General features: G+C 40.1%; 1 protein-coding gene across 7 annotated transcripts in view; it reads left to right on the top strand.

Annotated features, from left to right (window-relative positions):
* The window catches only part of csmd3b (CUB and Sushi multiple domains 3b), a 315344-nt gene that overhangs the window by 62820 nt on the left and 235277 nt on the right, over window positions 1-17247 (top strand). For all 7 annotated transcript variants that reach the window (XM_031866559.1, XM_031866560.1, XM_031866562.1 and 4 more), the window contains one exon: window positions 7342-7564. In XM_031866559.1, the coding sequence (XP_031722419.1) occupies window positions 7342-7564 (223 nt within the window). The remainder of the gene's footprint in view (window positions 1-7341; window positions 7565-17247) is intronic.

A 17247-nucleotide genomic window follows, 5' to 3' on the forward strand; every position in this document is an offset into this window, starting at 1 on the left:
TATATACACACATTTTGGTTCGGTTTATATCATTTCACCCACATCATGATGTTGTTTACTCACCGTCTTTAAAGGCTGGAGGAAGCTGGTGTCTGTAAGCATGAAATTGGCCTTCTGGCCGAGGGCATTCAGTGCTGAATCAAAAAACGCAAGGGGCCGTAGTGTGGCTGTGTTGTCACAGGTACCCTTGGGAAGATAAAATGCAAACGAGAATCAACTTTGAAGACTGGTCAGATGCAACGACACTGCACCATTTACGATCCTTTTGAGGAAGCATTTTACAGTTCTGGAAAGTTTTAATGGCGGACGACATTTTCTCCTCCCCATCCTGATGCTTTTGCGAGCTCATTTTTTTTCACAGCGCTCCATGACACTAGCGAGCAGGTACCTAACCAGCTTTCTGTGTATTTTGCCACCTTTCCTGCCAGACTACCACGCGTTCTATTTTCACAGCCCTCTGCTGCAGCTCCCCTGCTGCACCAGCAAAGAGATGTAATTGAAGCTGATGTGGGACCTGCATTTTTGGACCCAGAGAAAAGGAAAGAGAGATAGACTCATTGCTCTGGCATTGCTGCCATGTACATCCTGTAGGATGTACAGTATCCTGAACAGGTTACAGGGCAAAAACAAACAGACACTCACCTTCATACCTCTACCGGCAATTCGGAGCCTCCAGTGCACCTTGCTTGTTTTTGGTAGCAGCGGTCACACATAGCTTTTGATGATGTGCTATTTAAAGTCATAAAACTAACCCAGGCTACATTTTCAGAAAACTTAACAGTAGTGTAAAAAGTAGAATTATGTGACGAGTGCCGGCATAAGCCGCTTGTTAAGCTTGTGTGTTTTTTTTTTTGCTGCCGTGTATTATCTAAGATGTTCAAGATGAGATATTGCTTTGAGGAAAGAGACTATTGTAGTCCAGGGTTCATTAAATCCACTCAATTCAAGAAGCAGATTTTCTTCTTTGTCTTTAAGCTTCTTTTATCCAGGGAAGGTTTTGCTGAGCATGCACGCTCTTTTCCAGCTAAACCCTATTCCTCATTAGTATCAGTGCATACATTCACACCTGGGAGCCACCCAGCCCAACCGCAAATCTTGTACTGCTTGCCAATTAGCATTTCTATTCAAGTCTTTGGGGGGGAAGACGCCTTGTGATACTCCACCCAAAGTCTTTTTAGTACAAAACACACATGCCCTGTGGTCTCCACAGGTAGCTCTGAAAAGTTAGTGTAGCTTTCATCTTTAGAGAGGGCGGCGACTGTAGTCATCTTGAATTAACTGAATGTAATAACGTTGAATAAATATAGAGAGGCATAAATGCTATTTCAGTATATCAACACGTGTGTGTCTGTATGGGGGGTGGTGAACTAAAGGTGTAGTGAATGGCAGCAAAGTCAGTGGGTTCATGGGACTGGCTAACTAGTAAATGGGCTTTCACACAGAATGCGACAAAGACGCTCTGAAGCCCATTATTTCCAATGGCTCGCGCGCCGCCACGCACGGCTTTTCGCTGCGTCGAGCAAAGCGTGGATGTGCGCTGAACCCAGTGACGAAAGGCTCTTACGGTCAGGGTTGTAGAGCAGGCTTTTCGTGTGTGTGTGTGTGTGTGTGTGTGTGAAATAATGCATGACTTTGTGTGTGTATCCCTCCGAAATCAGCGTGTACGAGTGCATGTGTGCTGGTGTGTACATCCAAGTGTGTTTGTGTCTGTGTGAACCTCTGTATGTGTTTGTGTATGCCTGTCTTTCTGTGACCCTGTCCCTGTGTGTGTGTGTGTGTGTGTGTGCGTGTGTATAATGGCTGTCAGTTTCGGTCTGGTAGTCAGCATAATTAGAAGTCTCTCTTTCACCCCTGTCTCCCGCTCACTGTTTCTCTCTCCTCCTCCTCCGTTCAATCTCCCTTGCTTTTACTCACCCCCCTCTCTTTTTATATTTCTCCATCTCTCTCTCTCTCTGCCTCCCACACTGTCGCCTTTTTGCTCTCAGAGTGATGAGTTTTAAATCATCCTTTCATTCTCTGCGCAATGATGAACGAGGGGAAATATGTCCTTTTCTCTCTGTTTATTCTGCTTTCCATCTCTGTCCCTTTCTCTCTATTTCTCTCTTTATTCAACCCCTCCCTGTATCCATTCAATTTAATGAAGTTACTTCATTTAGACTAAGACACCTTCCAATCTGTTGAGTTCAGATAAAAGGGTGATGGACTCGGCCATATTTTCCTGTTTGGACTGGAGGCTACAAAATGTGACGTTACAAGTCAACGATTTTATGTTACACATCGAGCCAGTGCAGCTATAATTTAGTTTAGATTGAAATGAACATTTATGGAATATTGTTGAGGATGTTGGTGCTAAGGCAACCTTACAGTGGCATTATTGGAGAAATAGAAGAAAGGAATTTCATGTGCTTGTCTAGCTGAGGGTGGAAGTGCAGGCCCTTTGTAGTCTGTGTGTCTGCGGACGTACTAAAAGCCATGAACACACTGGCTAGTGTGTGGAAACCCCCCAGACAGATTTGCCAGATAAAATATCAAGTTCATACTATGTGTGCAACAACAAGTCCTTATTCGGCTAAGACCAACTGTTGAACTCGTCTCCTTATTTCACAGCCTTGTATAGCCTTCTATCTCCCTCCAACATTTGCCTGCAAGACAAACATCCGTCGACACACACACACACACACACACACACACACACACACACACACAAAACAAGGTTTGCCTGAACTATAATGAGCATTAGAAAAAATTCTATAAAAGATATGCATAATATGTCAAAGTAAATCCAAAAATGCAAAAGGATCTGGTTGTAATACAAGACACAGACTAATAGGAATGTGATTATTCCATGTCACTATGTGAAAATCATCCTATCAACAAGGTATCTGTGAATTAATGACCTGATTCCACACACCTGGGACAAGGTTGAGTACACTTCATGCAAAAACATACTTTAACCACTAGAGGGATCATTCTTAAAAAGACATCATAAAATACTTGGATCATAAGGGACAACAGAGCAGAAAGTCAAAATCTATCTCCCAATACAGGATCGGATCACAAGGAACATGACAAACAAATGAATTATTCCATTTTAAAGATTTAAAAGGAAAAGTAGTAGCGACTAACATTACAGGACAGGAACAGACCTCAGGTATTTAAACATTTGACGCCTGTCATTACATTGATATGAGTGAGAACAAAATTCAGGATTCCCTGAGTGAGCTGCACTGTTTGCTGATATCGTGTCCCTCGCCCTTTTTATAGAATGACCGCCTGCGTATAACATTCACAGGAGAACTCAAGCCCATAAATAACAGATGGGAATGAATCAGGGGTTTTTTTCCGTTGAGAGCAGCCTAAAGATGATTGCTTTTCACCATATTACCACGATAGTCACCATTACAACAGAGTTTTACCACTGGGTTGTCAAAGCCACATGTCCCATTTAGGAGCTGTTTGATGAACTCCAAACTAGACTAATTGTGGGTGCTTATCTAAATCTCAGTTAACACCTCACTGAGAGCATCATCACTCCAAAAAAAAGCCCAAATTGCACCTTATATTATGCTTAATTGTTAGCCTCTATTCTGTGTTATGTGACAAAAAAAGGCCATTGTGTGTTCCTTCATCAATTCCTTCATCAGTATTAAGGTTTTAGTGTGAGCTTAGTCCTAAATCTTGTCCTCATAATAGTTCTGCTTGAAGCACTGCTTCATGTCAACAGACCGGGTTACACAATCTTGATTACAGCCACAAAACAATCAGTCGATCAGTGCATGCGGCTGTGGGAAATATTGACAGCCATTGAGCACCATTGTGTTCCAATACATGTCTTTCCTACAGATGGAAGTAGATCCCTTGCTCATTGGAAAAAGAAATGTGATGTTATCGTCTCTACAATGATGAAGATATCCATTAACTCGTCTATAGAACCAGAGAAAAATGAGAATACCTCTTCAATACAAGCCATCTGAAACCAGGTATTGGTAAAATAATTGTAAAAGCAACTAGAAAGGTGCATTAACTCATGACAATGTATTTTTCCTCCCTTGTAAAGTACACCTTTAAAAATCAAAACATTATATTCAATTAGTTTGATGATTAAATCATTTGGAGGCATTAACCTAACTGGCTTTAACTTAAAATAATATATCAAAGTATATCCCCATGGCGGACAATGTTGCTTAAAGACTCCATATCCATAACTAATAATTGAAATCATTGATTGTATTCAGAACCTGTTTGAGTGTTATCTTGGACATGCAGGAGTTGATACATCACAAAGAATTTAATTTTAAAAACATCAAATACATTGCACAGAGGCTCCGATATGTCTGCCTTCTCTTTGAAACTGAATATTTGTTGTCCTCAGGTGAACCACTGCTTCATGGAGCATACATCCCCCTTACCTTTGATCATAACATTGTATTCAGGTTGTGAACCATGTGTATCTACCCTTTCTGAACTGGGCCAACAATGGCAGTTCAATACAGTCTCTTCTTGCTGTGCTCTGCACAATCTTGTTTTCTGGAGTGTCTTAAAGAAGAGCTTGCAGTGGCATTTTCAGCCCTTTGTTTCCCTTCAAGGGAAATTGAATGAAGCAAAAAGTAATATGGATGTGTATGTTGTGAGGATATGTGACTGTCTTAGTATACGTTTACTGTCTAGGTCTGTGTTTGAGCATATACAGTATGTATGCGCCCTCATATGACTCTGCCTGTCCCTCCCGGTTCCTCAACATCTCCGCTCTGATTGGTTGTGAAGGGACCCAGACACGAGCCCTTAATTGCAGCTCAGGCTGCCATTGGTCATTATATCTGTGTGATGGTCCTGGAATTGTCTGGGTAAATGAGGGTCGAACAAACACACAGACATAGACACACACACACACGGTTTTTTGGTTGGGCTTCTATCTTGGATAATTGGTTGGAAAAGCATCCAGTGGGATCACCGTGCTGTCCCTGTGGCCCTGGCTGCCATGGTAAATAACAAGGCTCATAAACATGAAAGGCAGGGGGATGATCATCCTGATTTGAGCTTCGCACTCAGAGGAGATCAATTAAGGCCTAGGAGTGCAAGGACTTTAAACACACACTGAGAGCAATTCCCAATTAAGCACATGATACTCAAAAGGCATATACTGTTGCAGCATCAATAGCCATTGTAGAGCTTTTTTTTTATTGCTTCTTTTTCTTTAGTACCAGCGAAGTCAAATGCTAAAAAGAGAAGTCAACAGGCACAGAGGTACATTATAGTGATTTGCAACATCATCTCCCAGCAAAAAGACACCGGATCAAGCCCGATATAACAGCAATGTTCTTCTCTGCTGTCCTTGAGCAGGATAAATCCTACCCGCTATAAGAGGTTCCACTCTGTAAGCTGACTCTGCAGTCTGACTCTCCTGTGGAGTGGAAGAGGCGAAGAGTTTATCCGCCCCGTATCGATAGAGCATCGCAAACAAAAAAATAAATAAATACAACGCTCTGGACCGACTTCACTCCTGGACGCTCAAAGGTTCATCTGACACCTGTGGTGTGTTTGATATAAAAGGATGATTAAGATCAAAGGGGGAAGATAATGACCCTGATGTGAACCGTGAAGCCCAAGGAGATCAATTACATTTACATTCTACAATTTAGGCATTTAGCAGGCTCTGTAACCCGGAGAGATTTAGAATAAGTACAGCAGCAGACTTTGCTTCACCTCTAATGCATCAGCACAAGGAGCCTGCAAAAGGAAGTGCAAACACACTGCTCTTACTCCACATTAACAGCCTTTTAATATGGTAACATTGTAACATAACATATTGTCTGTTGATATTGTTCCTTTGGACACTTACAGTATTGTTCCTTCAACACTTTATATACCATTTTCTTTGCAATGTAGTTTGCCCTGCAATATTATCACCGAAACACTAATCCATGCTTTATGATAACTGAGTGCACGGGAGAATCAGATAGACGTAGATTTATCTATAAATTATGATACTGAATATAAACTAACTCAAGCCAGATAATGAACACTGAGGTGTTCCTATATTAAGAATAATGTCATTAATTATTGCTTGGACATTCAGCCACTGTGACATGTTTTGTATGCTGGGCGGATGTCCTACACTACAGTAGGCCAAAGTCAACATACAGTAACGCCTGTTGCAGTTGATGTAGTTGTTAGTTTGGCATGTCCTCCTGCTCTCTCTCACAATGAAGAGCCTATAGTAGCCCGATGAGTCTACTTTTATTGATTCTGTCCCTCCCAGTTTGCATTTGCGTCATATCTCTTTTTTTTTTCCATTCGAGTGGACACCGTGAATGTAGATATACTGCATTAAAAATCCAAAGAAATTGTTACATCCTTCAGTTATGAATGGCTGAGTCACGTTCAAAGGCATTGTTATAAAGCTGACTGACACAGGCCTATTGTTGTCATGCATTTTGACATGTCAGTAATTGATTCGCAAAGAGAAAGAAATAGCCAGCTTTGGATCTTTTAGAGGCACACAGGGTGAATCCGAGCGAATGCTCCGGTCTTATTGATTTCGCCTATTAAGTCAGGTGGAAGGGAGTAGCTCAGTAGCAACTTGGGTTCAAGCACCCCATGCTGAATGTGAGTACCAGCTCCTGGGGAGCTGCTTTGAAACAGACCCTCCCCTGTGCCCCTCGCTGTGGGGGAGACTGTTTGAAAAGAACAAGTTCCTAGCCGCACCACAAACTGCAGATCCATGGAGTGATAACACTTTCCGACAAATGCTTGATTCAAAAGTGCTGGCCCTAGCCACAGTGTATATATCATTAATATGTAATCATACACCAGCATCAAAGAACCAGGATGTATCAGACCCAAGCTGACCTACTTATCACTCATGCTGATTTATGGCTTAATCCTACATTGATGTAAAGCATTCGTTTGCTTCAGAACTAGACTGGCACTTTTTTAGCGATGTTGCCTGTAAAATAAATGAGGAATAGTTAACCACCGATATTTTAATGGGTCAGTAGGTTGGCACTATTCAAACCAATTTATTGCAAACCAAAGTTGTACCTGTAGTGCCGTTGGGTCCAGAGTGATACAGAGAAAGTGTGTGTGTATGCACGTGAGTGCGTTTTTGTGTTGCGAGTGCACCCTGCAGTTGTTACGTGCTGCAAGACACACACTGACTAATGCTAACTACATGCACATGGATGAGTTAAGACACACCTCCAATTTTCTTTCATGGTCTGCTTTGTACTTTAAATTCTATCCTCTTGCTGTTTGCGTGCATTTTATTTTCCCATTGTTAGAATCAATTAGACCATGTTAAAATAAATGAAATGTTCTTTTTTTTGTCTCTCTCCCATTTAGGTTTCATCTACACATGTGGTGGCACACTGAAAGGCCGAAATGGCAGTATAGAATCGCCAGGCTTTCCCTATGGCTACCCCAACGGGGCCAACTGCACCTGGGTCATTGTCGGGGAGGAAGGAAGTAGAATCCAGCTCATGTTCTTGTCATTTGCCATCGAAGAAGAATACGACTTCCTGTCCTTGTATGATGGACACCCGCATCCTGCTAACTTCAGGACCAGGTAGGACCAGTTATTGCTTTAGTGATAACTTGTTTTTTTACTTGTAAAAAAAAAAAAGAAAAAAATGGTAAAGACGAGGTGGAAGTTTTCAGGTTATTTTTAGATTTTTTGCTAAATCATAATGTAATGGCACTAGGCTGTTAAGTAAGAGAAATTAGAATTATTTTACAAACTTTATTTAAACTAAATTCACACAAATTATCTATCTTCAACATTGTCTAATCGCCATTAAAAAGAAGCACGGCAAACACAGCACAGACACCTGTTATGGCATACAGCCCATTGCTTATCGTTAGATTTGCAGTGAAGTGCAGCCAGTTTTCAGTGCTTTAAGCTGAAGCTATGAGAAGGTACTCCTTTGTGCTTCTGCCAATCCACGATGAGCTGTGATGAGCTAATGTGTTCGCATGATCAAAAATGAGGGATCATAAATTCAAAAGAAAACTGAGAACAAGAACCAGACGGATGTACTGGTTCTAAAAGACAAGTGCGGAAATGAATATAGATGCTCATTGTTTCAACAAACGTAGGAGATGTTATCATGCTGGGCTAATACTATTGCAGCGGAACAAATGACGGGACGGCACCAGGTTGCCGTCCCGCCGTAGTACACCAATTCCCCAAGCTCAATCAGTGACACTGTGGCTTCCCTTTACTTATGGAAATATTTTATTGAGCTCCTCTTGCAAGAAATACAATACCCAGAAAGAAGCTCATTTCAGATAAGCTATTAAACTCTCCTTGCCTTATGATTTTATCAGGCAATCAATAGTGCCTAATAGCATCCGTCTGTCTCTATTCACATTCAACATGTTCTTTTAACCCGGCAATTAAATTATTACCAAGTTATGCGAGTGAGCGGTCTATTCGATTTGCACATGGCTAAACATAGACAGAGATCATGTTCGATATTGTTGCTCAATGGTCCTTGTCACCTCTTGCATACTTTTGGTCTAAGTGGACTACAAAACTAGAACTTCCAAATAGAAACCTGTCATGGACTTGGGTTTTGTTCTGTCAAGGTTGAAGGCAAAATTAGTATTAGGGGATGGATCTCAAACGCAGAGACACAAGGGGGAACAAAGGAATGATTAACAGTGATTTTAATGAAAAAAAAGTGTTCAAAGCAAAGCTTGCAGAGCAGGGGAGTCAAAAATTGTGTGACCAAAAATCCAAGACAAAACAGAACGTACAAGACACGAAACAGGATCAGGTAAATTAAGAAAAACACACAAGGGATTCATACAGGCTAGCAGGGAACACACCGGGAAGCATTACAGAGCAGGTAGCACAACAGACGAACTGGCACTGAGACAGGGTACACACAGGGTTTAAATACACTGGGGAGGTGCAGGTGATTAGACACAGGAGGATTCAATCACCGGCGGGGCAGACAATCACACGGAAAGTATACAAAGGCAGGAAGTGAAGTGGACACAAGAGGCAGGGAAATTCAAAATAAAACAGGAAACCAATAAACAAAACCCAAGACCGTGACAGAGACCAAACATTACAGCCGATATGTTACATGTGTTGGCGATGTGTACGAAGAAAATATGTTGTCCACTCTCAAAATGACTCAACACTACACTGATTGGCTGTTGCGTTAGATTCTTCAATACGGTTTCTCTGTCTTGCGCACGCGTAATCCTGTGGAAGCAACAGAAAATTCGAAACTAATTGGGAACGAGCTCTTCATTTCACTTTGGATCCTGTGGATGTGAGCATCCACCTGGAACGAATTCTTGGAATCAAGAATATCCAACCTGAAACTAAGTAAGGCGCCACACCAGAGGCTCTCCTGCTGGCTCCTCTTCTTGAAGCCAAAGGCGCATTCTACACACAAACCTTCTCTAGTTTGGGTGAGGCATACACAAACCCACGGAGGGAGTTCTGCTTATGGACCAAATCCACCCAACAAAAGAAAATACATCTGAAAAAGATGCCAGCTCTGTGCCCCACAAGATGTTACGACCAGCACGGTTTGCCACAAATAAGTTCATTTGCAGGTCACATGCAATTCTAACCAATATTATTGTTTTATGATTACAATGAATGCAAATTTATGATGAAAGCAGATTAGCTCAGATTTTGAGCAGCCCGATTTGATTATCGAACTGTATCTTAAATTGTTTGCTTACGAATGGCAAACATTTAGAAAAAGATATTCATAATAAAGTTTTTCAGGGCTTTTACATTAAATAAAATCATAATCTAAATCTTATTATGTCACATTCATGCAAGTTTTGGCCAGGATCACAAAAGCTGGAAACATCTAACAAATACAACAGAAGAGACTCTTCACTGTTACTTCTGGAGAATTTGTGTCTTTTTTTTTTTGTTTTATTGTCTTCTTGAATTGCATCGTCAACATAAGAGAGGGGCCTTCCATGAAGTGCTGGCGAAGGTCAGAAATAGATTGCTTTCATTACATCAGGCGTTTGCGAGGGCACCATCACTGACGTAGTGCTAAGCAAGAAAATCTGTGTTTGGCTGAGTTGAGGGAAAAGTATGTGGGTCATGGCGAAATGAAATGAGTCCTCTCTTGATACTTGGTCATTTGCTGAAAAGCAATTCTCTCACTGTGGGGAATGAACCATGTTCCTTTGGTTCAATAGGCATAATTTCTAATCAGCTAGCTGCAATAATAAACCTTTCTCAGACAATCCGGTGACTTTTAGTGTTTAAATTGCCATACAGAGTTAATTAAACAAGGGAGCAGAATAGAGTAAAATAGAGGAGGGTGACCATGAGATTTTCCCACTTCATACAACATGTGATTGCCAATTCTGCAGGGGAAGAGAGAGAGAGGGAGAGAGGGAGAGAGAGAGCAAACAGATAGGAGGAGAGAGAAAGTGAAAGATGCCCTCTATGCTCTTTTTGGTTGATTAGGATTTCCTGCTTATCTGAGATAAAATTAAATGATTTGCTGCGTAAGTGTGTGCACACATGCATCCACGTGCACAGGGTGTGTGCGTGCACGTGTCTGTTTTTGGAAGATTTATGGTCTGCATAGTTACAATCGCCCTGCTAGTTAAGCCAAATTACATCTGCTGTCTAATTCTCTCTCCGTCTCTCTTTCTCTCCTTCACGCCAATACACACAGATGTCTGCACACACACACACACACACACACACATGCACTGGGACAAAGGACAAAATGGTGATTAAAAGGTTAGATCCATTAACAAGAAAATGGTAATTATGGGGGGAGTGATTAACATGGATCGCACAGACACATGGACACACGTTTGCACATGCACACACGTTTTCTTTTAAAGATTGTTCAAATCACAGCGTCACATGACTGACACTCACCTGGTCTGAACTCTAGAGCAGGCTATTGTGTCCTCCATTTGAAACACACAAACTCAACAGTAAATCAAAGGCATACTTTTTTTCAAAGGTATGAGCATTTTACTAAATCATCAACATTCAAGATGATGCTGCTTGTCCTCCAATACGGGTTTCGTCTATTTGTAAGTTTCACCAATTACACTTTAATCAAGATTAAAAAGTTATTTTCCAATGATACGTTTTCATAAACAAGTAAAGGGCACCTTCCTTGATTGCTGCATTGCTGCTAGAGCCACATTCCGGCTTGACATACATTTTCTCAAATTGTATCTTTAATGCTGTCTTTTAATTGGTAATATTGTTAAAATGAATTTATTCCAAAAACAAGCTCCACCATGTGGCATCTCAGCCGCAAAGTTGGGAATACCTGAAAGAAATATGAGCTAATAAATATGTAATTGTACTCACAATTTCCGTTCTCTTCAAGGGAGAGTTTTTTTTAATTAGATGGTTAAATGTTTTAATCAGGGAAATTAAACTTTATAATGAATCAGGTCCTCATTAAAATGACCTAGATTATCAAATTGATTGTGTTCTTTGCTAATCTCGTAACCACTATTGTAATAAATGACTGGTCGAACTCGCCTTCTTTAGGAAGCAAAAACAAAGCACGAGCCAGATGAGAAAGATGGACAGTGTAAGTAATCTATTTGGATTTATTTCTTGTATTTTTGACCATGACAGCAATTTTTCACCAGCCACAACAATGTAGTTTTAGTCATCTAAGCTTTGTTAAACCATACTGCCCCTTCTATGCACGGATAATATATGACTCTTTTATTTAAAAAAAATCCCAAAACATTGTTGTTGAAGATAGTCCAGGGTTTTGTAGAGCTGTCTATTGTCATTATTCTGTTTGGTGGGTAGCTTAGCAGACCCTTAAAATAGATATTTGGACTTTGATTGTGTTTACTGGGCATTTGTCACCTTATTTACTGAACCCAGCTGCTTATATACAGCTTGATGTTGGGTTTTTAACATACACTGTATACAATAAGTGGACGTAGTCCTCGTAACATCCCCCAGTGGACTGCCTAGATTTTGGCCTTCGCCAACTAGGTTTTTAGTCATTGCCATCTTAGATTTTGGCCGGCGCCGTCTTGGTTTTTTGCAACCAGAAGTCATTCAAGAGGATGGAGCTAAGTAAAACCAAATGCTGAATAAAATATTTGTAGGTGATCAAAATGTTCTAATACACTTTTATAAAGTTAAAACACACTGTGAAAAGGTTTAACGTTCGAAGACAACGCGGAAAACTCCCAGACCGGACAACGTCGTGGTAGCAACCTGTCAATCACAAGCTAGCCACGCCCTAAAGCATAACCCTGCTTTATGTTTTTTTTTATTTTCAACTCATTGACATCCCTGCCAGTTTATGTCAGTTTGAAGATGAACCCTCTTTGCGTTTTATGGCTGCCTGGGACACCAGGATCCAATAAACCATCCATAACTGTGATACTACTGTGCATGTTAACATAGTCATTAACAGTGAAGACAGAGTCACAAAGAAAGGTGAAGAAGAAAACAGGAACGTGGGTGACAGAGAGGCAGAGTTAAGAGGCAAGACAGAGTGTGTTTGCATGTTATCATTTTTGAATTATATTGAAGCCTCCTGAGGTGTGCTTGATTTATCCAGAGAGACCCTTAAACAGACAGTGTGACATTTTCAAAATGAAATCTCTTAATTGTCTTCATTGGGCATCCGTCACATTATGTTGTTGGCTCTTCAGCTCGTGGTTATCCTTGCGTTTGAACGTCTATTCAGTTTTCATTTAATGGGAATGCCAGTTCAGTTTTTTTCATTGCTGATAATTTGGCTTAAGTGCTTAAAAGAGCTACACTTAAGAATGTCAAGGTAATTTATGTCAGCAGCTATAATTTATGCTTGAATGACCTTATATAAGTACAGCAAGTGGTGCTTTTTTAATGGCTTTGGGTGTTTGGTAATATAACAGTTTAATATGTTATATATTTATTTTCTAAGACCAATGGTTGAACCATTGCACTTTATTAATTTCTTATGAAGCAGACAGACGAGCACATTGTCCTGGTTTGGTGAAAATTGACATCAAGTCCTTCACGTTGCACAGCCTTGTCGCCTCAGTTGCTTTTGTCCTGTCACCTTGCGTAGCTGTAGCTGATGTCTTCCTGTGTCATAAGCTGCCATTTGAAATGACTGGCCTCCTGTCACTCACTGATGTTTTGCCATAGTAATCGTCAACGGCTGGTAAGGTCGCGGGACATAAATTGCTGGAGTAGAAAGACGTTAGTGGGACAACAAGTAGACCTCAGAGAATTGAGCAGCTGTCTGAGAATTAATAACGTGTGAGCGCCAAGGGAGCATCTGAAACATTTTTGGGCATGGATGGATAGATGGATGAAATGCAAGCGATAAACAATGGCAGAAACAGTACATGTCTTTCTCTGTCAGACTTTCAGGATTAAGATAGGGAATTACCAGATGGAGGATTTGAATCCCGATGGTGTGCGGGACTGACGCCTTGTTGGCTACTGACAAAAGCTTTGACAACAGCTTTAAATGCTAATATGTCATTGCTGTCAATACGCAAAACAAAATCTAAATGCAATCACTTGTGGTCAATGCAACAGAAAGTGGGTCACAGAATTCTGAAATAAAGTCATAGTGGGAGTTTTGGAGAAGGATAAATCAATTAACTAGAAACGAGGCAGTGCCTTAGATGAATAATTGAGAACAATTCAAAGACTTTCATTACACCACTTACTGATTTCCTACATTTAGACTCTTTTATGAAAAAGACCAACCTTCCCACACAGACCTGAACATCTGGTGTTGTTTTAAAATGTATAATCAGGATATGCTGTTGTTAGCTTCGATGAGGAGATATCTGCAGCCCACATTTTGGCTAAAAACCAAATCAAGACAAGAAAATAAAGTCAATTCACACATTTAGGGCACAAGGAGGATTAACGCATATAGTGTTTGGTAAAGCGAGAGGCGAATGCTATAGGATTGTTATGAAACTAGTAAAAAGAGGAATGATTATTGCGATGATTACTTTAATGTTACTGTGGAGATATACAGGGCATAAAAGGGATTTCCACTGTCATCATTATACAGTATGTCTGCAGTCTCTTTTGAGATACGTCAAATTGATATAATTAACCCTGTTAGAATATCCAAGCAGATGAGCTTCTGGTCTTCATGCATTCAAATTCAAAGACTTGTGTAGACTTTAGAATCCATTATAAGTATTGACATAACTTGTGCACTTGAGATGCAAGTTTATATTTTACAGTAAGAAACTGTAAAGTCTGATTCGCAGAAACAACTTCTGAAGTTGTATCAGATCACTACATGAATATTTGATCAATGCAATTTGTCAATCTGTCCACTGTCCATTCCATCCAGTGGATATATTTGTTTCGAGCAAGCAAATCTCTTGTTAAACCATTTACTGAAGAGAAACTAGGTTTGTGTGGATGCCTGTCCACAGTCTGGATAATCTCAGACTCTAATCATTAGTAATATGGTTAGGATGTCTGGATTACATTTATACAGTGGTCAAAAGCACAGGACTTGAATATTGTTAGCTGGTGGTTTCAGAGAGATTCAATGGCACACTACCGTAGTCATGTGAATAATTTATATTGAAAAGTACCTCACTGTAAAAATTCACTATTTGATATTATAGTCTTTATATGACATTAATCTCTAAAGTTGTGATGCGAGCCACGAACCCGTTGTTGTTTGTTGTTGCACTTTCTTCCAAGGATTATATGTCTTGGAGAATAACATTGAAGTTGTTACATATTATTCATACTGTGTAGCGGTATAAAACAATAGTTTTTATGGTTTACAAAAAAATGACAAACACTGTGTAGACTACTCGATGCACAACAGGTGCCCTTTAACCTCTGAGCTGAGACAAGCAGGGGTGAACTCAAGGAGAAAAAGGCAACATGTCGAGGTCATTATTAACGCCTTTATCTGCAATTATATTGTTATGTATGTTTTTTTTCTCCTTTTTTAAATAAATGTTCAAAGTATACACAAAGAACTGTCAACAAAATGGTTAATACTGGCTTAAGTTGACATGCAGAAGATGATGATCAGAATGGGTAAACTAATATTGTATGAGAGGATATTTTTTTGAGTAAAGTCTTTCATTATTTACATATTGTAGAGATTTCTAGATTTTTCTTTTCCTGAACGCAGCATACAAGTTGCAGCTTGTTAATGCAATTAATTGGGCAAAAGCAATGTGTGTGTCAATAATTCTCTTTTTATACTTGTTTACTTGTTAGCAAGCATTTTGTAACTGTTGAAAATAACTGATATTGCGTCTAATGCTATTTCTGTATTTATTATTAACATTTGCTAACTCTATCTAACGTCGGCCTATACTGGCTATTGGCTTGCTAAGTTGCCTAGTCTTAATTAGTGGGGAGAACATTTGCTGTTGTAACCTTAATATTGACGAGAAAGTTTTCGATACATACTGTACAATAAAAGATATTAGGTTTTGCTGGTTTAATATAACTTATTTGGTGAAATATTTTATGTTTGTTAACTTCAAGACAAAAGCAACACAAGATAAGTGTGGAAGGAGTAGAATAGGTGGGTTTTGGGTAAAACAGCGGGTCTGAAGGCTTATTTTGTCATGTGTCACCAAAGCAGCGTGAGAGTAAGCTGGGAGTCTTGGGGAAGGAGCTGAAGCGTGGGCACCTGTCTTTAGGCATGTCTGAGGTTGCAGGGGAGGAAAGCGGTGAGAGGGCAAGGGGACTGGTAGGTGCCTTGACGGACTGTTGTTTTACTCTGGAAAAAGAAGCATAGTGCAGTGTGACAGTTATGCTTGTCTCACCCCCACTGCCAAACTGCAAGAATGTCTTATTATGTGGGTAGTGGTGATTAGGTTGACTGGCTGTGAATTATCATAACCCGTTGAGAGAGAAAAAGGGTTGATTGGATGTGGTATCGCAAATCTGCCGCTCTCTGGATGCCTTGTACAACTGATCTGAAATCACTGTTATTGTGTTGTGTGTATTATGTTGTTATTCTCATTACTGTTTGTATTTCTTTCCATATTCATTAGTCCCAGTCAGCCAAAATCACCACATTACAACATGGTGAATCAGTCTATTAAGCGGCATTTTGAATAGTGTCTCTCTGGATTGACTTGCGTGACATGATTTTAAGCTCTGTGTCATGCTGTCAAGCCCCCTTAATAATGAATCCAACAACATAATGTATATGACCACCGGAGGGTCAGTCTGAGCTTCTAAAACTGATACCACCTGATCACCCATTTTTTTAGGACATCTAGCTACTTTGGAAACCAGATAGTAAAAGCCATATTCCAATTTTTGTAACCATACTACTTGTAATAATTCCATTGTTTTTAACCATTACCTCTGTGACTATGACTGCAGATGATGTGCTGAAGCACACAAAGAGGAGAGAGAGAGAAAAGACTGGAGGGTAGCAGATGAGAAATAGAGGACAGAAGTCCTAATTTGGAGAGGTTTCCAGAGGGAAAGGAAGAAGTAGATGAAAATGGATGAGCAAACAGAGGAAGCCCCGGAGGAAAGGAAAGATGCTCAGGTAACCAATAAAGTAACAGCATGGTAGCTGTCTTGGTAAACCATAAATAGTACTGATGTATGAAATGTGGGGAAAACACAATATGGATAATGCATTTTATTTATAAAGTATAGATATTGTAATGCCCGACAGCTCAGCCACTTCCTCAGGTGACATAGCGTCACATTCATAATAGATGTCAGTGATGTGCGGGCCTAAACATGGCCACAAACTTCAGGTTTTTCATTTATCGTACATTTTGTAACAGTTGGTGTGTTGAATTTCAGTGTTATCTTTAGAAAGCACTCTAAGATAATGAACTCAAACTTGTATACAACTTTGCTCTGATATGGGATATCTGTAGAGCAGATAGTGGCAGATACTGTCCTTATTGTAAGAAACTGGAAGGATCTACTATTTGTTTGTGTGCTTGATTTTAATCCGTCAATGAAAACCAGTTATTGTGTGCTTGATTTCTGTACGGCACTAGAGTATAACCCTAGCTATAGAAAACCCCACCATGTGTTGGCTAGTTTATTCCCTCGCTCCTATTCCTGCCCTGACACAGTTTGTATCTGCAATCCTCTACAGCACCACGTTTATGCTTGGCTAAGTCACACCCTCATCCCCCTACACACATGGATCCACAGAAACAGAAAGACACACACACATTCAAATAACTAAACTTACACAGAACCTCATGAATACACACATAAACACACACACACACACACACACACACACACACACACACACACACACA

Source organism: Anarrhichthys ocellatus, unplaced genomic scaffold, assembly GCF_004355925.1.
Source record: "Anarrhichthys ocellatus isolate YVR2014 unplaced genomic scaffold, GSC_Weel_1.0 scaffold35, whole genome shotgun sequence".
NCBI classification, from domain to species: domain Eukaryota; kingdom Metazoa; phylum Chordata; class Actinopteri; order Perciformes; family Anarhichadidae; genus Anarrhichthys; species Anarrhichthys ocellatus.